We start from the raw sequence: 27,236 nt of genomic DNA on the forward strand, positions 1-27,236 counted from the left end.
CCTATTACCCCTCTTCTCTATTTCCCCTTCTGCAGTCTCACAAATCTATCCATCTTCCTCCCCTTTCCTTACCTCTCCTCCACCATCCCCTCTCTAAACATGCAATCCCATTAAACACGCACCACAAACACAACTTTCCGTTTACGTTGATGCTAATGTTGTGGTTACGTTCGGCGTGCTATTTAATGAATGTGAAAAAAACATTATAAAATTATTTGAAATACAACCCCCCCCCCCCCAACAACTTCAAACTTTGAAAGAGTTGCTGGGATTCAAAATAGGAATTAATCCTTCTTGAATGGGGTAATGGGGCCCAACTCCGATTGGCATCTGACAGTCCTATACCACTATGTGTCATCCTGAAAAGTTTCAGAAGGCCCCATGCATCGCATCTGCATCTTTGTACAGACAGGCAGACATTTTATACATTTAGATGATAAAAACTGTGTTGATTTACGATTATTTTTAATTTATGGAATCTACACTGAAAATGTATTAACTGCTACTGACCTGGACTTTTAGAGGCGCAGCACCTACACCCGTCACCTGTACAGCCTTGTGGGATCTCCAGCTCATCAGCTGAACACTGTGATAATTTGCAGGTTCCTTTCTTAGTGGTACATGCACTTTCAGGTCGACAGCCTGAAAGAAAAAAATAAGTGGGTGTTTGTTATGCTTGACAATTTCTAGCTTGAAAAGAAGTTACAAAATCATTTTTGTACAGTATCAATATTTATGAATACAGATTTTAAATTCTCAAATATTTTCTAGACAGTATGATACCAGACAAGTGCCTGAATTAAGAACTTTTGGGGTAATAAGCAATTAATTATAAGTTTGGTGTTATGTGCATGCATGTGAGATTATTTACATGCGCGTCAGTGTATGTGTGTGTACATACGCGAGAGGGTGAGTGAATATGGGTTCATGTGTACATGCACAATTGTACATGTCTGTGTACATTTACTGATCGCTACTAACCTATACTTTTAGGGGCGCAGCACCTGCACCCGTCACCTGTACAGCCTTGTGTGATCTCCAGCTCATCTTCTGAACACTGTGATGTTGTGCAGGTGCCTTTCTTGGCAATACATGTACTTTGTTGTTTGCAAACTGCAATTTTGAGAAGAGGGCGTTTTATTTGGTTTAAGATTTGTTATTTTAAGAGCATAATTGCATATCATGATTTTAAAAAAATTTCTGTACTAGCGTAAGAACAGCAGAATACCTGATAACTAATTATTTAAATTAGTTATCAGGTAAATTAGTTATAAGGCACGGTAAAGAGTAAAACTTTTGTGCTATTTACCCGTGTGTATAATTCTACCGATTGCTACTAACCTGGACCTTTAGGGGCGCAGCACCTACACCCATCGCCTGTACAGCCTTGTGGGATCTCCAGCTCGTCAGCAGAACACTGCGATGTCCTGCAGGTGCCTTTTTTGCTGGTACATGTACTCTCTGGCTGACACACTGTAATATGACATCAGGTTGGTGTATTAAGGTGGGTGCAGTTTTATAATTTAAAAGTAAAATTGAGCTAAAATATTTTCTATATAAAAATAATTAAATTATATAAATATTTAATGAAGAATGAGCATTCAGTATATACACTCATATAGGATATTTATGAACGAGTTTGGGTGAATAGGAGCTGCCTCAAACGGGTCAATAGGTATTTTGCAATTTTTTTTTGTTTTTAAGTTCTTATTAGATTGGTAATCCAGCAGTCCCCAGGTCCCTCTCCCCCCCCCCTCCCCATCTCGCCTCTTCCCTTCTTTTTCCTTAACCCCATCTCCTCTCTTCCCCTATCACCCCTCTTTATCCCCCCCCCCCACTTCTTCTGCACACTCACAAATCTCTCAAGTCTTTCTCCCACCTTTTCTGCAACATCCTCTCTCTAAACATTTAATCCCATTAAACACACACCAAAAATACAACTTTCCTTTGACGTTAATGCAATGTTGTAATAATGTAGTTGAAAAGACATTGTGGTTACATTATGCGAGTTATTTTATGAAAATGTAAAAACTAAATTCTTTGAAGCATAACCCCCCACCCCAACAATTTCAAACTCTGAAAAAGAGTTGCTGGAATTCGAAAAAAGAATTAATCTTGTTTGAAGAGGGCAATGGGGCCCAACTCCGACTGGTATCTGACTGTCCTATACCACCATGTGTCATCCTGAAAAGTTTCGCGAGGCCCCATGCGTCGCATCTGCATCTTTGGACACAGACAGACAGACATTATATTTTATACACGTAAATGATAAAGTTGTGTTGATTTAGGATTATTTTTAATTTAAGGAAGCTACACTGAAAACGTATTACTGCCACTGACCTGGACTTTTAGGGGCACAGCACCTACACCCGTCGCCTGTACAGCCTTGTGGGATCTCCAGCTCATCAGCCGAACACTGCGATGTCTTGCAAGTGCCTTTCTTGCTGGTACATGTACTCTCTGGCTGACACACTGCAATATGGCATATGATTGGTGCATTAAGGTGGGTGCAGTTTTATAATTTAAAAGTAAAATTGAGCTCTGTGACGGTGTTCCCCCCCCCCCCCCCCCTTATGTTTCTTCCACGCCAGCTGTAAGAGTCATATCCACTTTATCCGAACGTTCTCTACGTTCCGGGGAACAATTTGACATATGTGGGAGCATTAGGTGTTCTCGCGTTGGTGAGAAATTCGCGAAAGAAGAGTGATTTGGCCTGTGGTTTAGGCCCTTTAGGACACCAAGATGGCGCCGGACACTACGATTTCTCGCCAAGACGTTGTGACGTCAGTGGCACCAGATTGGTTAAGAACAGTGACGTAGTACAGGGAGCCAATGAGAAATGCCCCTGGCAAGTATGACGTCACAAGAGCAGGGGGGTCCGGACGTCGCGGGCCGTGGCGCCCAGGAGTTTGACACGACACGTCGAGGATGTTGAACGTGCGATCGGGGGTCCTGTCAGTTTGACAGTTTTGCCCTGTTCCGGTGGATTTACGGGTCACCCAGTAGTCTGCAATCACCCTGTGAGGTCTTCCTGTATTCCATGTGTTAGATCGAAGAAGGAATTGACGAGTATTGAGCAGCAAGTGCTCCAGTGACAGGTGTGTTGCAAGAAGTGAAGTCTGAACAGTGACGTCCGGGACGACTGTGCAGTTTCACCAGTTTAGGTGACGACGTAGCGGCTGGGCCAATCCACCGAGAGCCAGGAGAAGAACGAAACTAGCTGGAATCAGGATGACTGCAGACGTAGTTGTGAGGAGAAGTCGACGGCCAGGAGACCGACTCCAACCCTTCAAGAAGTTGTGGAGGAGCATGGGCCTGCAGAGGATAGAGCACGGTGAAGACGCGTTTTTGAGGTGTTGAGGTTCCTGGAGAGAGCATCAGTGTGTGTGTGAGGGCATTCCCTACAACGAGTCGAGAGCTGGGACCAGGAGCTTCAATTCAACTTTCAACAGAGGGCGAGTCCACATCATTAAGGTGGAAGTAGGTAATTCAGTTTTCCCTCCCATTCCCCATTAGTCAGCTGTTTAGCCAGAGTATCTTCTATGTCGTGAGCAGGGCTCACTAATGTCTATGTCATAGTAAGGCACAGTTGTGCAGAGAGATGCTGAAGAGAGCTCTCACGAAATATATATATATGTGGTGTGTGAGTGCACCTGTGATTTATCGAAGAGATTGCTGTGTCGAGGACATTTACATTCATGTGACATTAATATTTTAAGTTTATATCAGAGAATATATATATATATAAATGTACCATTTATTAGTATAAGGCTGTGTGCCCCGTAATGACTCATTATTGCTAATATTGATGCAGTGATCTATATATATGCTGGAGTATTGAATAGTATATTCATGTGTACAGTGATTTACTGTATTTATAGCCATTGAAGTAATTTACTGTGTTTGGGGGCCATTATTGTGATCTACTGTGTTTAATGCCATTACAGTGAGTTACTGTGTTTATAGCCATTGAAGTAATTTTACTGTGCTTAAGGCAAGTACAGTGATTCATTGTGTTTATTGCCATTATAGCAGTTTATTGTGCTGATTGCCAGTATTGTGTTTACTGTGAATTTGAAGAAATAGGCGCTTAACGCCAGGACAACAAGTACAGAGAAAGTATACAGTGAGGGGGGCGTGACAGCTGGGACTGTACGGTGGAGGGGGAGAGTTGCTATTGTATAGCGTTCCTGATTTATGAAGTGATTTGCTGCCATGTACTTCGTTGGCTTCTTGTTGATCCAGTGCTATAATACTTTAATATTTTAAGTAAAATACAAAACCACCTTCGTATTTGTGTTATCCCTCCATTACTTGTTGCTATTGAGATTATTGAGTCCATTGGAAGAGAGTGTGATTGAGATATATACCTGCCTGTTACCAGTTTTAATTAGTGTGCTCTCTGCCACTACTACCACAATTCCACGATACCACTGACGTGTTACTGGACATGGAGAACACCAGTTGGCGACCTTTTAGTTAGCAGTAGAGCCCTTTGTCAGGGCGGGCACATGATCTAGAGAGAAGTGATCGTGTTCCCACTCGCCTTCAGGCTAGGAGGCCGGCTGGAGGTAAACTGGGATACTCTCCAGGTGAACAGTGGCACCTTGAGGATGGAGTGAAGACCCGCAGGGCTACAGTAAGTAACAGTTACCTCCTACTAGTAAATAAACCCCGTCTCCCCTCTTCCCTTCTTTTTCCCTATCCCCCGTCTCCTGTCTTTCACTATTACTTCTCTTCTCAATTCCCCCTTCTGCACACTCACAAATCTATCCATCTTCCTCCCACCTTTCCTTACCTCTCCTCCACCATCCCCTCTCTAAACATACAATCCCATTAAACACGCACCACAAACACAACTTTCCGTTTACATTGATGCTAATGTTGTGGTTACGTTCTGCGTGCTATTTAATGACCACTTGGTGGTCACTGGGGAGATTTAGAGTAACCCCGACATTGGCGGCCTTTGCCAGGATATTAAGTACAGTACGGTTACTTACTCGAAACCCCGACAGCTCAAATATTTTCTATATAAAATTAATTAAATTATATAAATATTTACTGAAGAATGAACATTCTGTATATACACTGTTATGGTTATCCCCTGCATAGCATTGGATTCTGCCCCTTCCTACCATCTTCAGTATCAGCATGCTAGCCTTCAATATCAAAAATCACCAGCGATACATTCCAAAACGTATTGTCCCATCTAAAACAACAACAAGGCTTGGGGTCGCGCTACAGTTACAGCCCTGCTCCTGTGCCAGGTAAGTCCACTACGGGCTCACCATACCCCGTGCTACTTGGAACTTTTGTTCCGATTGGCTGAATCTAAAACAACAAACAACAGCTTGGTCGAGCACAAACCAATCTGGTGCTCAAATAGCTCACGTATCTTCCCTCACCTTGACGGTCATACGACGGGTGACAGTAGACGCTTACAGCATTTTGTATAAAATTTATCATTCATCATTATTATTAACAACGTAACTTGTAAATACTTTTTCTTTATCTGTGTTAAGCCAAGTGGTTCAGGGTTTTTGTCATTGTTTATTAATATTTTCTATACAATTTAAATAAATTTGTTAAGTTTTTCATAAAGTAAAATATTTAAAGTGTTTATTCTCTTATTTTCCGTGATTCTCACAATGTAAAGGATTAGCAGTTTATTTTTTTTTTTTTATTAATTTGCGTTTGACAACACCTGTCAGGATAGTAGCTGCACTATTACAACACTCACGTAAGATATTTATGAATGAGTTTGGGTGAATATAAATAGGGGATACCTTGAATGGGTTAGTAGGCATTTTGCATTTTTTGTTTTTGTTTTTAGTTCCTACCGGATTGGTAACCCAGTAGTCCCCCAAGTCCCTATCCCCTCCCCCGCCCGTCTCCCCTCTTCCCTTCTTTTTCCCTATCCCCCGTCTCCTGTCTTTCCCTATTACCTCTCTTCTCAATTCCCCCTTCTGCACTCTCACAAATCTATCCATCTTCCTCCCACCTTTCCTTACCTCTCCTTCACCATCCCCTCTCTAAACATGCAATCCCATTAAACACGCACCACAAACACAACTTTCCGTTTACATTGATGCTAATGTTGTGGTTACGTTCTGCGTGCTATTTAATGAATGTGAAAAAACCATTACCAAAAACCATAGTGCCTTGATTGAAACTATTGACAACAAATTCTCTTTTATTATACTTACTGAAACGTGGTTGAAAGAGGATACTACTCAACTCTTTAACATGCCTAACTACTCGGCAATTCACAACTGTCGTCAAATTCAGAGAAGTGGTGGTACTGCTCTTTACTACCACCAAGAACTAACATGCTTAAAAATAATTAGAACTAGAGACTGCTGTGGGGAGTATATCTTTGCCAGTTTCAGAGTTAAGGGTGCCGATTCTGTCCTGTCTGTGGGTGCAGTCTATAGAATTGCTAACACTGATGTGTCCGAATTCAATTCAAACCTTAGAAATCTAATACTAGATAACAGACTGAACAAAAACCATCTAATTATCGCAGGGGACTTTAATATTGACCTCTGCAAGCCTGAACACCCTACTGGTGTTAGGTTCCTCAACTGTATGAATTCCTGCTTCCTCATACCCTTAATCACTAGACCTACTAGAATCACCGATAGTACTGCTACAACTCTAGATCACATCTGGACCAACATAACCTCTCCGCTTACTTCAGGTGTAATCACCGATAGCACTACAGACCATTACCCCACATTTCTCTTAACTAACATTAACAAACCACCTCTTGAGTCAAGGGAGTTAAGCTTTAGGCTGCACAATGAAACTGCTATAAACAATTTTATACCTGCTGCTGATAATGTCAACTGGGAGTCCGAGTTAGGTAACATAGGGGACATCAACCTAGCAGTGCAATCTTTTCTTCAAACAACTCTTAGCCTTTATAACACCCACTGTCCTATGCTTACAAAACAAGTCACAAACAAAAGGCTTAACAATCCTTGGCTTACAAAGGGAATACTTAAATCCATTAATAAAAAACATGACCTTGAGAAGAAGTATAGGTTAGGAACCGTCTCCAAAGAATTCTCAAAGAATTACTCGTTATTGCTATCTAAAATAATTAGACGAGCCAAAACTAAATACTATGAAGATAAATTTACCCAAATAAAGAGCAACATTAAAAAAACTTGGAGCACAATTTCACAAATATTGGGATCAAAGAAGATTTTAAATAACAAACCAACACTTCTGTCCAATAACATTGGTCAGCTTTCAGCCTCTGATTCTGCTATTGAGTTCAATAGGTTTCTCTCTTCCATTGGGTCATCCCTTGCAAATGATATTCCATCTTCCAGTACTGACGTTAAGGACTATCTTACAGGTAACTATCCACAGTCTCTGTACCTAAAGCCTACTAATTCCACTGATGTCAATGAGATAATCCTTTCCCTTAAAACCAAGTCTAGTGCCCTTGAGGAGATACCAACTTTAATTTACAAAAAAGCCTCCAGATCTTTAGCCCCTGCTATTGCATTGCTCTTCAACAAGTCACTTGAACTCCAAACCTTTCCAGACATTCTAAAAAAAGCAAGAGAACATCTACATTAATGACCTTCCAAATGCCTCACATTAATGACCTTCCAAATGCCTCACATTAATGACCTTCCAAATGCCTCCCAACACCTCAAACAATTCTATTTGCTGACGACACAACCTTCATTTACTCCAGTCCTGACCCCCTTGCTCTAATCCCTGTCCACAAATGTGGTGATCTCACAGATGTTAACAACTACAGACCTATATCAATCCTGCCTAACTTGTCAAAAATATTTGAAACACTAATCTACAAGCAGCTTTACTCTTTTCTAGCCAAACACAATATACTTTTTGAGATATACAAGAGTTGTTACATTCTTGTACAGCCACTAGTACGCGTTGCGTTTCGGGCAAGTCCTTAATCCTATGGTCCCTGGAATACGATCCCATGCCGCGAAGAATCGTTTTTTCATCCAAGTACACATTTTACTGTTGCGTTAAACAGAGGCTACAGTTAAGGAATTGCGCCCAGTAAATCCTCCCCGGCCAGGATGCGAACCCATGACATAGCGCTCGCGGAACGCCAGGCGAGTGTCTTACCACTACACCACGGAGACTGCCAACTTAGCTCTTGTCAATATGGCTTCAGACCCCAAAAAAAGTACTAACGATGCACTTATTAGTATGATTAACTAGATTCATGCAGCTCTTGATAAAAAGGAGTTCCCTGTTAGGTTATTTGTGGACCTGCGTAAGGCTTTTGACACTGTCAACCACCAAAACCTTCTTCTTAAATTACATCATTATGGAGTCAGAGGACACTCCCTGCAATACCTCAAATCTTACCTTACTGACAGGCTCCAGTATGTTTCTGTGAATAATTCAATTTCTCCCACCCTACCCATCAACATTGGTGTTCCTCAGGGCAGCATACTTGGCCCTCTCCTCTTTCTCATCTACATTAATGACCTTCCAAATGCCTCCCAACACCTCAAACCAATTCTATTTGCTGACGACACAACCTTCATTTACTCCAGTCCTGACCCCCTTGCTCTAAATGCCACAGTAAATACTGAGGTAAATAAAGTCCATCTTTGGTTAAATGCCAACAAACTCACCCTGAACATTGACAAAACTTTCTATATTCTGTTTGGCAATAAATCCTCCAATCAAATAAATCTCAAAATAAACAATACCCAAATTTGTAACAAATTAGATGGCAAGTTCCTTGGCGTTCTCATTGATCACAAGCTGAATTTTCCAGGGACACATTCTAAATATATCAAAAAAAGTTTCAAAAACTGTTGGCATTCTTTCTAAGATCAGATATGTACCCCGCTCTGCCCTGCTGACACTATTACTCCCTCATCTATCCATATCTCAACTATGGTATTTGTGCTTGGGGTTCTACTACCCAAAATCATTTACGTCCTCTAATTACTCAACACAAAGCTGCTATTAGGACAATATCCAACTCTAGCCCCCAGACATCACTCGGTACCCTTACTCAAATCTCTGAATATGTTAGATATTAAGTCACTGCACATTCTCTCATGTGTATTATACATATATAAAACGCTGAACTGTAATGCCAATCCTGACCTCAAAAGCTTCATTGAAGGTTGTAACAGAACCCATGAGCACCACACCAGAAATAAATACAGTTTTGATATTCCAAGAATACAACTTAATCAAACTAGAAATGCTCTACAAATCAAGGGACCCAGAATGTGGAATGACCTTCCCAACCATGTTAAAGACTGTACCTCTCTCAACCAGTTTAAGACAAAAATGAAGCACTACCTAATAAATTCCCTGTAACCTACCTTACCCCTCTGTTGTCAACCTATGTCTGTTTTTTTTTTAAACAACGCTGTTTGAATGTAATAGTCTGTAATAATTTGTAATTGTATTTGTGCTGCTTTTTCAGCCATATTCCCCCTCTTTTACCTCTATTTTTATTTGTTCTCAACACATTTTATTCTTTATACCTATTAGTATTAAGCTTTAGTCATTAATGTTTTTCCTGCCCGAAACGCTTTGCGTAATAGTGGCTTTAGGCATTGTATGTACTAGCTCTATCTATTAATCCAACAAACTTTGTAAAATCTCTTGTTTGTATGTACCTTACATAAATAAACATTTATTTATTTATTTATATTTATTATTATAAAATTATTTGAAATACAACCCCCCCCCCCCCCAACAATTTCAAACTTTGAAAGAGTTGCTGGGATTCGAAATAGGAATTAATCCTTCTTGAATGGGGTAATGGGGCCCAACTCCAATTGGCATCTGACAGTCCTATACCACCATGTGCCATCCTGAAAAGTTTCACGAGGCCCCATGCATCGCATCTGCATCTTTGTACAGACAGGCAGACATTTTATACATTTAGATGATAAAAACTGTGTTGATTTACGATTATTTTTAATTTATGGAATCTACACTGAAAATGTATTAACTGCTACTGACCTGGACTTTTAGGGGAGCAGCACCTACACCCGTCACCTGTACAGCCTTGTGGAATCTCCAGCTCATCAGCTGAACACTGTGATAATTTGCAGGTTCCTTTCTTAGTGGTACATGCACTCTCAGGTCGACAGCCTGAAATAAAAAAAATAAGTGGGTGTTTGTTATGCTTGACAATTTCTAGCTTGAAAAGAACTGTTACAAAATCATTTTTGTACAGAATCAATATTTATGAACACAGATTTTAAAATCTCATACATTTTCTATACAGTATGATGCCAGACAAGTGCCTGAATTAAGGACTTTTGGGGTAATAAGCAATTAATTATAAGTTTGGTGTTATGTGTATGCATGTGTTTATATATAAATGCATGTTTATATATAAATGTTTATATATATATGTTTATATATAAATGCATGTTTATATATAAATGCATGTTTATATATAAATGTTTATATATATATATATATGTTTATATATAAATGCATGCATGTGTTTATATTTAAATAAATAAATAAATAAATAAAAATGTGAGATTATTTACATGCGCATCAGTGTATGTGTGTGTACATACGCGAGAGGGTGAGTGAATGTGGGTGCATGTGTACATGCACAATTGTACATGTGTGTGTACATTTACTGATCGCTACTAACCTATACTTTTAGGGGCGCAGCACCTGCACCCGTCACCTGTACAGCCTTGTGTGATCTCCAGCTCATCTTCTGAACACTGCGATGTTGTACAGGTGCCTTTCTTGGCAATACATGTACTTTGTTGCTTGCAAACTGCAATTTTGAGAAGAGGGCGTGTTATTTGGTTTCAGATTTGTTATTTTAAAAGAGCATAATTGCATATCATGATTTTAAAAAAATTTCTGTACCAGCGTAAGAACAGCAGAATACCTGATAACTAATTATTTAAATTAGTTATCAGGTAAATTAGTTATAAGGCACGGTAAAGAGTAAAACTTTTGTGCTATTTACCCGTGTGTATAACTCTACCGATTGCTACTAACCTGGACCTTTAGGGGTGCAGCACCTACACCCGTTGCCTGTACAGCCTTGTGGGATCTCCAGCTCGTCAGCAGAACACTGCGATGTCCTGCAGGTGCCTTTTTTGCTGGTACATGTACTCTCTGGCTGACACACTGTAATATGACATCAGGTTGGTGTATTAAGGTGGGTGCAGTTTTATAATTTAAAAGTAAAATCGAGCTAAAATATTTTCTATATAAAAATAATTAAATTACATAAATATTTAATGAAAAATGAGCATTCAGTATATAAACTCACATAAAATATTTATGAATGAGTTTGGGTGAATAGGAGCTGCCTCGAATGGGTCAATAGGTATTTTGCAATTTGTTGTTGTTTTTAAGTTCTTATTAGATTGGTAATCCAACAGTCCCCAGGTCCCTCTCCCCCCCCTCCCCATATTAGATTGGTAATCCAACAGTCCCCAGGTCCCTCTCCCCCCCCCTCCCCATATTAGATTGGTAATCCAGCAATCTCCAGGTCCCTCTCCCCCCCCCCCCCCCCTCCCCATCTCGCCTCTTCCCTTCTTTTTCCTTAACCCCATCTCCTCTCTTCCCCTATCACCCCTCTTTATCCCACCCCCCTTCTTCTGCACTCACAAATCTCTCAAGTCTTTCTCCCACCTTTCCTGCAACATCCCCTCTCTAAACATTTAATCCCATTAAACACACACCAGAAAACTTTCCTTTGACGTTAATACAATGTTGTAATAATGTAGTTGAAAAGACACTGGTTACATTATGCGAGTTATTTTATGAAAATTAAAAAACTAAATTCTTTGAAGCATAACCCCCCTCCCCAACAATTTCAAACTCTGAAAAAAGAGTTGCTGGGATTCGAAAAAAGAATTAATCTTTTTTGAAGAGGGCAATGGGGCCCAACTCCGATTGGTATCTGACAGTCCTATAGCACCATGTGTCATCCTGAAAAGTTTCATGAGGCCCCATACATCACATCTGCATCTTTGGACACAGACATTATATTTTATACACGTAAATGATAAAGTTGTGTTGATTTAGGATTATTTTTAATTTAAGGAAGCTACACTGAAAACGTATTACTGCCACTGACCTGGACTTCTAGGGGCGCAGCACCTACAACCGTCGCCTGTACAGCCTTGTGGGATCTCCAGCTCATCAGCTGAACACTGCGATGTCTTGCAAGTGCCTTTCTTGCTGGTACATGTACTCTCTGGCTGACACACTGCAATATGGCATAAGATTGGTGTACTAAAGTGAGTGCAGTTTTATAATTTAAAAGTAAAATTGAGCTCAAATATTTTCTATACAAAATTAATTAAATTATATAAATATTTACTGAAGAATGAACATTCTGTATATACACTGTTATGGTTATCCCCTGCATAGCAGTGGATTCTGCCCCTTCCTACCATCTTCAGTATCAGCATGCTAGCCTTCAATATCAAAAATCACCAGCGATACATTCCAAAACGTATTGTCCCATCTAAAACAACAATAAGGCTTGTGGTCACGCTCTAGTTACAGCCCTGCTCCTGTGCCAGGCAAGTCCACTACGGGCTCACCATACCCCGTGCTACTTGGAACTTTTGTTCCGATTGGCTGAATCTAAAACAACAAACAGCAGCTTGGTCGAGCACAAACCATTCTGGTGCTCAAATAGCTCACGTATCTTCCCTCACCTTGACGGTCATACGACGGGTGACAGTAGACGCTTACAGCATTTTGTATAAAATTTATCATTCATCATTATTATTAACAACGTAACTTGTATATACTTTTTCTTTATCTGTGTTAAGCCAAGTGGTTCGGGGTTTTGTAATTGTTTATTATTATTTTCTATACAATTTAAATAAATTTGTTATGTTTTGATAAAGTAAAATATTTAAAGTGTTTATTCTCTTATTTTCCATGACTCACAATGTAAAGGATTAGCAGTTTAATTTTTTTTTTTTTTATTAATTTGCGGTTGACAACACCTGCCAGGATAGTAGCTGCACTATTACAACACTCATGTAAGATATTTATGAATGAGTTTGGGTGAATATAAATAGGGGATACCTTGAATGGGTCAGTAGGCATTTTGCATTTTTGTTTTTAGTTCTTACTGGATAAGTAACCCAGTAGTCTCCCAGGTCCCTATCCCCTTCCCCGCCCATCTCCCCTCTTCTCTTCTTTTTCCCCTATCCCCCGTCTCCTGTCTTTCCCTATTACCCCTCTTCTCTATTCCCCCTTCTGCACTCTCACAAATCTATCCATCTTCCTCCCATCTTTCCTTACCTCTCCTCCACCATCCCCTCTCTAAACATGCAATCCCATTAAACACGCACCACAAACACAACTTTCCGTTTACATTGATGCTAATGTTGTGGTTACATTCTGCGTGCTATTTAATGAATGTGAAAAACCATTATAAAATTATTTTAAATACAACCCCCCCCCCCAACAATTTCAAACTTTGAAAGAGTTGCTGGGATTCGAAATAGGAATTAATCCTTCTTGAATGGGGCAATGGGGCCCAACTCCGATTGGCATCTGACAGTCCTATACCACCATGTGTCATTCTGGTGGTATAGTTTCACGAGGCCCCATGCGTCGCATCTGCATCTTTGTACAGACATTCAGACATTATATTTTATAAAAACTGTGATGATTTACAATTATTTTTTATTTATGGAATCTACACTGAAAATGTATTAACTGCTACTGACCTGGACTTTTAGGGGAGCAGCACCTACACCCGTCACCTGTACAGCCTTGTGGGATCTCCAGCTCATCAGCTGAACACTGTGATAATTTGCAGGTTCCTTTCTTAGTGGTACATACACTCTCAGGTCGACAGCCTGAAATAAAAAAATAAGTGGGTGTTTGTTATGCTTGGCAATTTTTAGCTTGAAAAGAACTGTTACAAAATCATTTTTGTACAGTATCAATATTTATGAACACAGATTTTAAATTCTCAAATATTTTCTAGACAGTATGATACCAGACAAGTGACTGAATTAAGGACTTTTGGGGTAATAAGCAATTAATTATAAGTTTGGTGTTATGTGCATGCATGTGAGATTATTTACATGCGTGTCAGTGTATGTGTGTGTACATACGCGAGAGGGTGAGTGAATGTGGGTGCATGTGTACATTTACTGATCGCTACTAACCTATACTTTTAGGGGCGCAGCACCAGCACCCGTCACCTGTACAGCCTTGTGGTATCTCCAGCTCATTAGCTGAACACTGCAATGTCCTGCAGGTGCCTTTCTTGCTGGTACATGTACTCTCTAGCTGACACACTGTAATATTAAGTTTGTTAATATTAATGGAGTTTTTAAATTTAAAAAAGTACAATTAAACTATGACAGTTTTTATTAAAACTTGAATTATATAAATATTTATGATTAGACATCTCGATTGTAATAAGTTTGTGCATAAATCAGCATGCAGACGGAAGAGTATTCAAGACAGTTCACGCATGAGAGCTTTAATTGGAACCACAGATGACTGGTGGTAATGTATCCTAGCATACAACTTAGCTAATATATCCTATTCGTGAATACATATCCCTAAACACAACAATAATAATCACATAAAATCACTCGCTAAAACTAAATACTTCTGCAAATTTTATAAGGAATCAAAATAATATCTTGACCCCCACACACAAAATATAAATAACGTTTCAGACTACCCTGGAAACTTTTCAAGTCCTAACTGTTTTCAACCACGTTATTGTGACAAATCAAATTATTTAAATTTTGCCTTAAAACACAAATTTAAACAATTATATCTTTAAGAACCGATATTCGTCCAGTAACTTTCACACACAAACGTGCTTTGTGGTCATTTTTGGAAATCGGGAAGCCATCGGAGCCTATGATCGTTGTCTATAAATCAACAACATGCAACTTGTGTAACTTCAAAACAATTGGTACGCTTAGAGCAACAATAAAATAACTTTCATAATAACAATTTAGTTACCTTTATGTTATTTTTTAACTTTATACAAATCGGATTGAGAAAATACAATAATGGGTACTGACCAGGATCTTTAGGGGCACAGCACTGACACCCGTCGCCTGTACAGCCTTGTGGGATCTCCATTTCACCTGTTGAACACTGCGATGTCCTGCAGGTGCCTTTCTTGGTGGTACATGTACTCTCAGGCTGACACACTAATATTATAAAAAAGGATTTGTTGTCAGGCTGCATATTTTATATTTTAAAAACACAGTCGCATGAAAATACTTATGCAAAATATTTACCTCACAAAGCCAGACAAGTGGCTGAATTACATCGTGGGTTGATCACCAATTACAACGTGTGATACTGCCATGTTTGTATATATATATTGTTTATTACTGACCTGGACCTCTAGGAGCGCAACACCTACACCCGTCGCCTGTACAGCCTTGTGGGATTTCAATTTCACCTGTTGAACAGTGCGATGTTGTGCAGGTGCCTTTCTTGGTGGTACATGAACTCTCTGGCTGGCACACTGTAATTAAACAACGAGTCCAGTGTTAGGTTTCGCAATTTCTAGCTTGAAAAAGCAGATTCAGAACAATTTATGTATAAATATTTATGAAAATAAAGTTTATAACATTGCGAGATATTCTGGTTGGTAAGCAATTAATTACAATATATCTTGGGTGCTGCTAATGCGAGGGGCACAAAAGACCGCGCAAGTATACACAAATTTTCATAAATATAACTGCTACTGACCTGGACCTTTAGGGGCACAGCACCTACACCCGTCGCCTGTACAGCCTTGAAGGATCTCTATTTCCTCAGCTGAACATACCGATGTGTGGCAGGTCCCATTTTTGCTGCTGCATATACTCTCTGACTGACAGACTGTGATGCGTGATAAGAAAAGTTTGTTAGGTTAGGGGTCTATATAGTTTTCTAGTTTAATTAATAAAAGTATAATACAGTACAGTAATTGGTTAATGAACTATTCAATTAGTTTATAAAATTATAAACATTTAGTGATATAAGATAAAATTAATTTTGTGACTGCATGAATCGGCATCATATTGGAGAAGTGAAAAATTTCTGTTTATGCACGAGGGCTTTCCTTTGTTACAAGAGAGGAGTTTTAAAGGTTATGCCATGTAAGTGTCGGGAGGGTCCCTAGACAGCAAATCTGTCAAGAGAACATGCACATCATTTGTTATTAACATTTTCAAATTCAAAAAATTCAAATGTTCATTCAGGTAAAGTACATACATACAAAGTGTGATACAAATATTGATGAATTTATAGATGGAGCTAGTACATACAATGCCTAAAGCCATTATTACACAAAGTGTTTCAGGAAGGAAAAGCACTAAACACTAAAGCTTAATACTAATTGAGATTAGAGTATAAAATGTGTTGAGAAAATATAAAAATAAAAAAGGGGGGAACAAGGCAGAAAAACGGTAAAAAATACAATTTGGTCGACAAACAGTATTGTTTAAAAATAGCAGACATGGGTTGACATTATAGGGGTAAGGTAGGTTACAGGGAGTTAATTAGGTAGTGCTTAGTTTTTATCTTAAACTGGTTGAGAGAGGTACAGTCTTTAACATGATTGAGAAGGTCATTCCACATTCTGGGTCCCTTGATTTGTAGAGCATTTCTAGTTTGATTAAGTTGTACTCTTGGAATATCAAAAAGGAATTTAGGTCCATTCGCATTTACCCTGCTACGCCGGACTATATGAGAGGTAACAGTTTGTCAAGAGCTAGTTATGTTGTACTAAAAATATTAAAAATCGCCATCACGCACGATGATTAATTTTACAGGGATATATTATCAGTGGCCTGCACTAGTAAACATCCACACACACTACAAGTCTTAACACTTTTAGACTCGAAAAGGGGTTAGTTTAGTTCATTATGCATCCCGTAACCATCTTGTGGGCAGTAGTGGAAAGAGTTACAGAGGCACATAATGGGCTCAGGGACTGAACCCCACAATTCATTTAACTAAGCAAATTACAAATTTCATGAGCTAGTTACAAAATTCAGTGCACATCGTCACATCAATAATGGGCTTGAGACCGACAACAAGTGCAGTTTATAAATTAAGCAACTGACATATGTGGAGAGCTAGTGTCACAATTGATACGTTTGTCCTGCACACCACCCCCCCATCCAGTGGCAGAGGTGAATAGGTTTCAATCACTTAGTTACAAACTACAGTTAGCAAGGATATTTGGCTAAGATTTCTGGTAGTAGATCATTTGAATGAAATATTTACACATCTCTGGAACATTTTTTGTAGAATTGTCTCTGAATTCACGTATCTTTTCGCATTCCATCACAGTGACAGAGGGGGCCCTGTGAATAATTTTGTTGACACAGTTTACATTTGGTCAGCTCTACATCAGCAGATAATGAGAATTCCCAGAAATACATGTAACCGAGTCTATGCCGAGCAGTAGTAACATCTAGAAAATTGCTGATTTTATTGGATGATCCATTGATGTGTGGCTCCTCTTGAATGATAGCATGATGATAGATGGAATTACTGGTGTCGATTTCACTTTGCCTCATGATCTACAAGATTATGTTGAAGTTCTTGGTATGAAAAGGAGTGAGTAATAATTTAATTTGATGGATGAATTTCTAATTATTCTAAGTTTTTTATTTTTACCTTCTAAAAATGGTACAATGCGAAAATAAAATTGCTACTGACCTTTAGGGGTGCAGCACCTACACCCATCGCCTGTACAGCCTTGTGGGATCTCTACTTCACTTGTTGAACACAGTGATGTTTTGCAGGTGCCATTCTTGGTGGTACATAAACTCTCTTGCTGACAGGCTGAAATAAAAAAAGGCAAGTTTGTTAGGCTTGACAATTTATAGGTTGAATAGCAAAGTTGCAAAATAATTCATTTGTAAATATTTATGAAAAAAGGATCATAATTTAATTTATTATAAATAAATAAATAAATGTTTATTTAGGTACGGTACATACATACAAGAGACTTTACAAAGATTGATGGATTTATAGATAGGGCTAGTACATACAATGCCTAAAGCCACTATTACGCAAAGCGTTTCAGGCAGGTGAAACATTAATGACTAAAGCTTAATACTAATTGGGTATAAAGAATAAAATGTGTTGAGAACAAATAAAAAGAGATAAAATAGGGGGGAACATGGCTGAAAAAGCAGCGCAAATACAATTAGGTCGACAAACAGTGTTGTTTAAAAAAAAAAACAGACATTGGTTGACAATTGAGGGGTAAGGTAGGTTACAGGGAATTTATTAGGTAGTGCTTCGTTTTTATCTTAAACTGGTTGAGAGGGGTACAGTCTTTTAACATGGTTGGGAAGGTCATTCCACATTCTGGGTCCCTTGATTTGTAGAGCATTTCTAGTTTGATTAAGTCGTACTCTTGGAATATCAAAACTGTGTTTATTTCTGGTGTGGTGCTCATGGGTTCTTTTACAACCTTCAGTGAAGCTTTTGAGGTCAGGATTGGCATTACAGTTCAGCGTTTTATATATGTATAATACACATGAGAGAATGTACAGTGACTTAATATCTAACATATTCAGAGATTTGAGTAGGGGTACCGAGTGATGTTTGGGGCCAGAGTTGGATATTGTACTAATAGCAGCTTTGTGTTGAGTAATTAGAGGACGTAAATGATTTTGGGTAGTAGAACCCCAAGCACAAATACCATAGTTGAGATATGGATGGATGAGGGAGTAATAGTGTGTCACCAGGGCAGGGCAGGGTACACATCTGATCTTAGAAAGAATGCCAACAGTTTTTGAAACTTTTTTTGATATATTTAGAATGTGTCCCTGGAAATTCAGCTTGTGATCAATGAGAACGCCAAGGAACTTGCCATCTAATTTGTTACAAATTTGGGTATTGTTTATTTTGAGATTTATTTGATTAGAGGATTTATTGCCAAACAGAATATAGAAAGTTTTGTCAATGTTAAGGGTGAGTTTGTTGGCAGTTAGCCAAAGATGGACTTTATTTACCTCAGTATTTACTGTGGCATTTAGAGCAAGGGGGTCAGGACTGTAGTAAATGAAGGTTGTGTCGTCAGCAAATAGAATTGGTTTGAGGTGTTGGGAGGCATTTGGAAGGTCATTAATGTAGATGAGAAACAGGAGAGGGCCAAGTATGCTGCCCTGAGGAACACCAATGTTGATGGGTAGGGTGGGAGAAATTGAATTATTCACAGAAACATACTGGAGCCTGTCAGTAAGGTAAGATTTGAGGTATTGCAGGGAGTGACCTCTGACTCCATAATGATGTAATTTAAGAAGAAGGTTTTGGTGGTTGACAGTGTCAAAAGCCTTACGCAGGTCCACAAATAACCCAACAGAGAACTCATTTTTATCAAGAGCTGCATGAATCAAGTTAATCATACTAACAAGTGCATCGCTAGTGCTTTTTTTGGGTCTGAAGCCATATTGACAAGAGCTAAGTATATTGTGTTTGGCTAGATAAGAGTAAAGCTGCTTGAAGATTAGTTTTTCAAATATTTTTGACAAGTTAGACAGGATTGATATAGGTCTGTAGTTGTTAACATCTGTGAGATCACCACATTTGTGGACAGGGGTTACTCTCGCTTTTTTTAGAATATCTGGAAAGGTTTGCAGTTCAAGTGACTTGTTGAAGAGCAATGCAATAGCAGGGGCTAAAGATCTGGAGGCTTTTTTGTAAATTAAAGTTGGTATCTCCTCAAGGACACTAGACTTGGTTTTAAGGGAAAGGATTATCTCATTGACGTCAGTGGAATTAGTAGGCTTTAGGTACAGAGACTGGATAGTTACCTGTAAGATAGTCCTGAATATTAGTACTGGACAATGGAATATCATTTGCAAGGGATGACCCAATGGAAGAGAAGAACCTATTGAACTCAAGAGCAGAATCAGAGGCTGAAAGCTGACCATCGTTATTGGACAGGAGTGTTGGTTTGTTATTTAAAATCTTCTTTGATCCCAATATTTGTGAAATTGTACTCCAAGTTTTTTTAATGTTGCTCTTTATTTGGGTAAATTTATCTTCGTAGTATTTAGTTTTAGCTCGTCTAATTATTTTAGATAGCAATAAGAGTAATTCTTTGAGAATTCTTTGGAGACGGTTCCTAACCTATACTTCTTCTCAAGGTCATGTTTTTTATTAATGGATTTAAGTATTCCCTTTGTAAGCCAAGGATTGTTAAACCTTTTGGTTGATTGTATTTGTATGGTTGCTAAGTAATTTATTACAGCTTAGGTGCTGTACGTGCGTGATCACAAGATCGTGCATGTATGCCCAAATTTGTGTAAATATAATTTCTACTGACCTGGACCTTTAGGGGCGCAGCACCTACACCCAATGCCTGTACAGCCTTGTGGGATCTCCCGCTCATCAGCTGAACACTGCGATGTTGTGCAGGTGCCTTTCTTGGTGGTACATGTACTCTCTGGCTGACACACTGAAATATTGTAAAAAGGATTCGTAGTTAGGCTGCATATTTTACATTTTATAAACACAGTTGCATGAAAGTACTTATCAATATTTATCAACATAAAGCCAGACGAATGCCTGAACTATACCATGGGTTGATCACCAATTACAACGTGCGCGCTACTGCAGCGAGTGCAAATACTGTATATTGTTTATTACTGACCTGGACTTTTAGGGGCGCAGCACCTACATCCGTCGCCTGTACAGCCTTGTGGGATCTCCTGCTCAACAGGTAAACACTGTGAGGTTGTGCAGGTGCCATTCATAATGGAACATGTACTCTCTGGCTGACACACTGTAATATAAAGGTGAGGGAGGTGGTTTAGTTTTCTAGTTTAAAAAGTAGACCTGCTCTAGAATATTTTTAGTTATATAAATATTGAATGGTGAATATATATTAATATACAAATTAAATTGTGTGAATCAGGACAAGACAAGTACACAAAGATTTGCTATACAAAAGTGTTTCCCTTTGTTACAACAGAGAACAACAGAGAGGAGAATGGTATTTAGGTATATATATTCTAGCTTAAAACTCTGATAATAATTAGGTGAATGATAAATAAATAAATATAATTTAAAAAAATGAGAAATGCACTTACAAAAGAAATACAATGCAAACTTTTTTTCCCCTATATTTGCTTTCTATATTTATATTAATTTTAAATGTTTCAATATAAAAACATACAAACTTACTTGTTTACAACCATTCGTCAAGTGACATGTACACAAACAGGTTTAGATTACTTTTAGCTTGACAAACCTGCAGTGCAAAAATATAATTATTACTGACCTGGACCTTTAGAGGCGCAGCACCTACACCCGTCGCCTGTACAACCCTGTACAATCTCCTGCTCATCTACTGAACACTGCGATGTCCTGCAGGTTCCATTCCAAGTGGTACATACACTTTCTTGATGACACACTAATGTTGAAAAGAGAATGGGTTGTTAGGCTTTATATTTTATATTTTGAAACATGCAGTTGTAGTAAAAATCTTTTCCTATTTATTAAGAAATTCCAGATTATAATTTAAATATTGCATTTTCTGGACCAGTAGGTTGTGCATGTCAAGTGTAAATACATTTGTAAATACATTGATTGCTACTGACCTTTAGGGGCGCAGCACCTACACCCGTCGCCTGTACACCCTTGTGGGATCTCCAGCTCAATAGGTAAGCACTGTGAGGTTGTGCAGGTGCCGTTCATAATGGTACATGTACTTCCTGGCTCACAGACTGCAATGCAAGAGTTGATTTTTATTTTTGTTTGAAAAGAATATTCGTAAGAAACAATTTTTATATTAATATTTTGAAATGAGTAGATTATTGTTTGTGTTCTGTCACCTGAATAGGGTGAAGCAAGGCCTTTGATTTAATAAAAAAATTATAATGGACAAGATATGGCAAGCATTTCCTCTCTAGACTGCAACACTGAGGCACTGGAAAAAGAAACAGGCCACTTTTGCATCTCAAGTGTGCTTAAAGAATTACTTGCCCTACACCTTAAGGGATTTACCCCCAGGAGCCAAGAGTCTCAGATTCTACTGGCACGAACCTGTGACAACATCTTAGCTGTGCTTGCTGATCATCTTGGTCTTGCTGAAAATAGCTACACCACTGCCTTCTGGTACTCAACACTGTATATAGGAGGCATTCATATACTACACAAAAATCACAATAGCGTGATGCATCAAATGAACAAATCCCTATATTTATTCACAAATATAGGGATTTGAACAAATTCGAACCCTCGTCACGGCCCTTGTGGATTTGTTCATTCATCAGATCTGACAATTTGCATTCCCTATGAGCTGAACATTTGACTCTTATTAGACTTCATATAATACTACTGACTTCTTTATGCTCAGCAATCTCTCCCTCTGATTTACGAAATGCAAGACTATGGTGGCACTCGCACATTTGGCACGCACACAAGCACACTTACACAAAACTGCTTGACGGCCGAGGCCTATGACACCATCCACACCACTACCTTATTTCAATAATTATAAATAATATTATAATAGGAGTTATATACAGGCCACCAAATTTAGACAGAATGGAAGCAAATCATCTATGGGATGAAATATCTAGAGCATCTAGATCTAACAGTATTTATGTCATGGGTGACTAATTTTAGTGGAATAAACTGGTTGAACAAAACAGGGAATAATGAAGCAGAAGATTTTCTGGAATTAATTGACGATTGCTTTCTTACGCAACACATTAAGGAACCAACGCAGGAAAATAATATTTTAGATTTAGTGTTAACTAACAGGGAAACACAAATTAAGGACATCGAAATAGGGAGTGAGCTATAGGGCACAGGGATCATAAAGAAATCAGATTTAGCATTAAATGGAATAGATCTGTAGGAGAAAATTCTGTTAAAAGTGCCTGATTTTCAAAAAGCTGATTTCAATAGCCTAAGAAATTTTTGGGGTCAAATAGATTGGAAAGTCTTGGGTATGGGGTGTGGGCCGGTCTTGGAGCTAGACGTGAACCCAGCGATAAGTGACGTAAAAAGGGTTTTCGATGTGGATTCAAAATATAACCTATTTAAAAATATTCTAAGCAAAGCCCAGGAATGTAGTATACCATATAAATTGAATAGATTGAATACTAATGATCCAAAGTGGATAACAAAGGATCTGAAGAACCTTGTAGGTAAAAAGAGTGTGGTACAAAAGGATTCAGAATGGGGAAGTCAGTTTAGAACAGGAAATCGTACAACTGGTTAGAAATACTAAAAAGAGAGATAAGGAAAGCAAAAAGAAACTATGAAGTTTGCATAGCAGAGCAAGCGAAGACAAATTCTAAAGGGTTTTTCCAGTTATACTGGACAAAGATTAGGGAAAGGATAGGTCCATTAATTAGAAACTGAGACAGGTCAAATAACAGATAGTGATGAAGAGATGAGTAGTATTTTTAATAAATATTTTATATCTGTATTTACTAAAGAGGAACTTAACAATATGCCTTCAGCCGAACAAGTCTATGTGGGTGGGGACGAGGACAGGTTGACTAGTTTAGCAGTTACCAGGGAGGATGTAATTAAACAAATAGTAAAACTCAAACCAAACAAATCCCCAGGGCCGGATGAAGTGTTTGCCAGGGTGCTTAAAGAATGCAAAGAGGAGCTTTACGACCCACTGTCTACTATATTTAGTAAATCAATAGAGTCAGGCAGAGTGCCAGAGTTATGGAAAGTTGCTAATGTGATACCAGTTTTTAAGAAAGGAGATAGATCACTTGCGTCAAACTATCGGTCAATTAGCCTAACTTCTATTGTGGGAAAGTTACTCGAATCGATAATTGCAAATAAAATTCGTCTTCATGTTGAAAAACAAATTAATAATTGAGTCGCAACATGGTTTTATAAATGGCCGTTCATGTTTAACAAATTTGTTATCTTTTTATTCTAGCATAGTTGAGGCAGTTGATAGTGGTAAGGATTGTGATGTTGTGTACCTTGACTTTAGCAAAGCTTTTGATACAGTGCCACATGAAAGACTGATTAAAAAGATAGAGGCTCATGGTATTGGAGGTACTATATTATGCTGGATTAGGGCATGGAAACAAACCAAAGGAAACAGAGTTAGTATAAATGGAGTCAAGTCAGAGTGGGAAAATGTTGTAAGTGGAGTGCCTCAATTAAGGCTCTGTCCTGGGACCTCTGTTGTTTATAATATATATAAATGATTTAGATTCAGGTTTGAGTAGCAACATTTGCAAAAAAAAAGCAAGAGTGACGCCAGTCCATAAAGGAGGCAATCCGGCGGACATAAACAATTATAGACCAATATCAAATCTACCCATTCTATCAAAAATATTTGAAAAAATTATTTACAAACAGCTCTATTCCTACCTCGTAAAATTCGACATACTCAGCCCCTGCCAGTTTGGCTTCCGGTCCCAAAAGAGCACCAACGATGCAATCATTAGTCTCCTTGACATTATCTACTCAGCCCTTGACAAAAATGAGTTTCCGATTGGACTCTTCATTGACCTAAGAAAAGCCTTTGATACTGTTAATCACAACTACCTCTTACTTAAACTCCAGCATTATGGAATCCGAGGCCTTGTCCTTGACTACATCCGATCCTATCTTAGTGACAGACACCAATATGTAACCATCAATGATACAACTTCTTCCACTCTACCAATTACCGTTGGAGTGCCACAGGGCAGCATCTTAGGACCTCTTCTATTTCTTATATATATAAACGATCTGCCTAATGTCTCTAATATTCTCAAACCTATATTGTTTGCTGACGATACTACCCTTATCTATTCAAACCTCAACCCACATACACTAAATAATGTTGTGAATAATGAATTAAAAAAAGTCCACTTATGGATGTCAACGAACAAACTAACATTAAACATCGAAAAGACTTACTACATCTTATTTGGAAGCAAATCATCAAATGCAATTCAGCTACAGATAGACAACATTAACATCAGTAATAAAAATGATGGCAAGTTTCTTGGCCTATTCCTAGATAAGAGACTCAACTTCAGCACCCACATTCAACACATAACTAAGAAAGTCTCTAAGACAGTTGGTATACTCTCCAAAATCAGATATTATGTTCCTAACTCTGCTCTCCTCTCACTATATTATGCACTAATCTACCCCTATCTTAATTATGGTATCTGTGCATGGGGGTCTACCATTGCAAACCACCTTAAGCCCATCATCACACAGCAAAAATCTGCTATCAGAATAATAACTAACTCTGCTTTCAGACAACACTCAGCTCCCTTGTTTAAATCCCTAAACTTGCTAAATATTAACTCCCTCCACACATTCTCTTGTGTCAACTACATTTACAAAACCCTGTTCTTAAATGCAAACCATGCTCTGAAACTCTCCCTGGACAGATGTAATAGGACCCATTATCACCACACCAGAAATAAATATCTCTTTGATATCCCCAGGGTCAAACTTAATCTGTGTAAACACTATGCAAATTAAGGGACCTAGTCTATGGAACTCACTCCCTAGTGAATTGAAAAACTGTAAAACTTTTGCCTTATTTAAAAGCAAAACCAAAAAGTACCTAACTTCATCTTCTTAGTTTCCTACACTGAGCTTTAAATTTGCTCTGTACCTAGTGTTACCCAATCTCCTAATTTTTATGTAATATCAAACAACCTTATCATTGTGTTCATTGCTGTCTTCTTTTATGTGCTAGCCATATGCTGTATTGTGACTACCAATTTGTCAACTACCATTCAAGCTGTCATTGCAATCAATCTTATATTGTTTCTGCTGTATTGTGCCTACCAATTATTGTCAACTACCATTCAAGCTGTCATTGCAATCAATCTTAGCTACCTATGTGCTTTAATATACTGTACCTACAATTTTCTCTCATCTTTTTTTCATTTCATGTAACTTATCATTTTTTGTCTATAAATTTTGCAAGTATTTACCTCCTTAAAATTTTCTTAGATTAAGGACCTGCCCGAAACGCTGCGGGTACTAGTGGCGTTACAAGACTTTAATTACCATATTTGTATCCTCACATTCCTTATGTACATTCTTGTATATGCATAAATAAATAAATAAATAAAAAATAAATAAATAAATAAATATTTGCCGATGATACAAAAATCGGTAAGGAAATTAACACAGAAGAAGACTCACTTCAAGTTGATCTAAATAGGGTTTTGAAATGGTCAAAGGATTGGCAGATGCAGTTTAATGCTGATAAATGTAAAGTTCTGAGGCTAGGTAATGATGATAGAGTTACAAGATACGAGCTAGATGGTGCTGAGATTGCGAAGTCGGACTGCGAAAGGGATCTGGGTGTTATGATTAGTAAGAATTTAAAACAAAAGGATCAATGCATGAATGTTCGTAATAAGGCAAATAGGACACTGGGATTTATTAATCAAAGCGTTGGTAACAAGACACCTGGTGTGGTTCTTCAGCTATATCTAGCTCTGGTTAGGCCCTATTTAGATTATGCAGTTCAGTTTTGGTCGCCATACTATAGAATGGATATAAATTCACTTGAACGTGTCCAGGCTAGGATGACTAAGTTAATTCCCCAAATTAGAAATCTTTCATATGAAGAAAGATTAACAAAGCTTAAGTTGGATTCACTGGAAAGGCGAAGAGTTAGGGGTGACATGATAGAGGTTTACAAATGGATGAATGGACATAACAAAGGGGATATTAATAGGGTATTAAAAGTATCAACACAAGACAGAACACGAAACAATGGGTATAAATTGGATAAGTTTAGATTTAGGAAAGACTTGGGTAAATACTGGTTCAGTAACAGTTGTTGATTTGTGTAACCAATTGCCGCGTAACGTGGTGGAGGTGGGGTCCCTCGATTGTTTCAAGCATGGGTTGGACATGTATGAGTGGGATTGGGTGGTTATAAATAGGAGCTGCCTCGTATGGGCCAATAGGCCTTCTGCAGTTACCTTTGTTCTTATGTTCTTATAAGTAGCAGCAGCACCTGCTGTAATAGTGAGTTACATACAAATATCAACTGACCTTCAAAAGGAGCACAGCACCTGCAGTCCTTGCCTTTGCAACCTTTCTTGATCTCGGTTTCATTTTTGGAACATAACCTAATCTTGCAAGTGCCCCTCTTCTTTCGGCATTTCTTCCTCTCCTTGCAACCTGGAAAAAGTTGCATAAACGTACTCTCTTCATATAAAAATAAATAGTAACATACGAGAAGGGAAAAGGCGAGAGGGAATGGAAATATGAGGGGAAAATCCGCGAGGGAA

At 38.4% G+C, this 27,236-nt stretch overlaps 1 protein-coding gene and 1 long non-coding RNA gene across 2 annotated transcripts in view; both read right to left on the reverse strand.

Moving 5' to 3' along the window:
- Positions 1 to 233: 233 nt before the first annotated feature.
- On the reverse strand, positions 234 to 1,476 carry LOC123755547 (uncharacterized). Its single transcript, XR_011229251.1, has 3 exons — positions 1,342 to 1,476; positions 982 to 1,113; positions 234 to 642 (listed from the first exon to the last, which is right to left on the reverse strand). It is a non-coding gene; the product is annotated as an uncharacterized lncRNA (long non-coding RNA).
- Positions 1,477 to 2,729: 1,253 nt separating this feature from the next.
- The window catches only part of LOC123755516 (uncharacterized), a 34,510-nt gene continuing 10,003 nt past the window's right edge, over positions 2,730 to 27,236 (reverse strand). Inside the window, exons 6-21 of the mRNA XM_069328093.1 lie at positions 26,998 to 27,126; positions 21,588 to 21,713; positions 21,269 to 21,400; positions 20,639 to 20,770; positions 20,312 to 20,443; positions 17,689 to 17,814; positions 15,727 to 15,858; positions 15,368 to 15,499; positions 15,045 to 15,176; positions 14,166 to 14,297; positions 13,719 to 13,850; positions 12,101 to 12,232; positions 11,011 to 11,142; positions 10,649 to 10,780; positions 9,997 to 10,128; positions 2,730 to 2,974 (exon numbers count right to left, since the gene is read on the reverse strand). Coding sequence (XP_069184194.1) covers positions 2,730 to 2,974; positions 9,997 to 10,128; positions 10,649 to 10,780; positions 11,011 to 11,142; positions 12,101 to 12,232; positions 13,719 to 13,850; positions 14,166 to 14,297; positions 15,045 to 15,176; positions 15,368 to 15,499; positions 15,727 to 15,858; positions 17,689 to 17,814; positions 20,312 to 20,443; positions 20,639 to 20,770; positions 21,269 to 21,400; positions 21,588 to 21,713; positions 26,998 to 27,126 — 2,210 coding nt within the window. The remainder of the gene's footprint in view (positions 2,975 to 9,996; positions 10,129 to 10,648; positions 10,781 to 11,010; positions 11,143 to 12,100; positions 12,233 to 13,718; positions 13,851 to 14,165; positions 14,298 to 15,044; positions 15,177 to 15,367; positions 15,500 to 15,726; positions 15,859 to 17,688; positions 17,815 to 20,311; positions 20,444 to 20,638; positions 20,771 to 21,268; positions 21,401 to 21,587; positions 21,714 to 26,997; positions 27,127 to 27,236) is intronic.

This window comes from Procambarus clarkii, chromosome 20 (assembly GCF_040958095.1).
Source record: "Procambarus clarkii isolate CNS0578487 chromosome 20, FALCON_Pclarkii_2.0, whole genome shotgun sequence".
Lineage (NCBI taxonomy): Eukaryota > Metazoa > Arthropoda > Malacostraca > Decapoda > Cambaridae > Procambarus > Procambarus clarkii.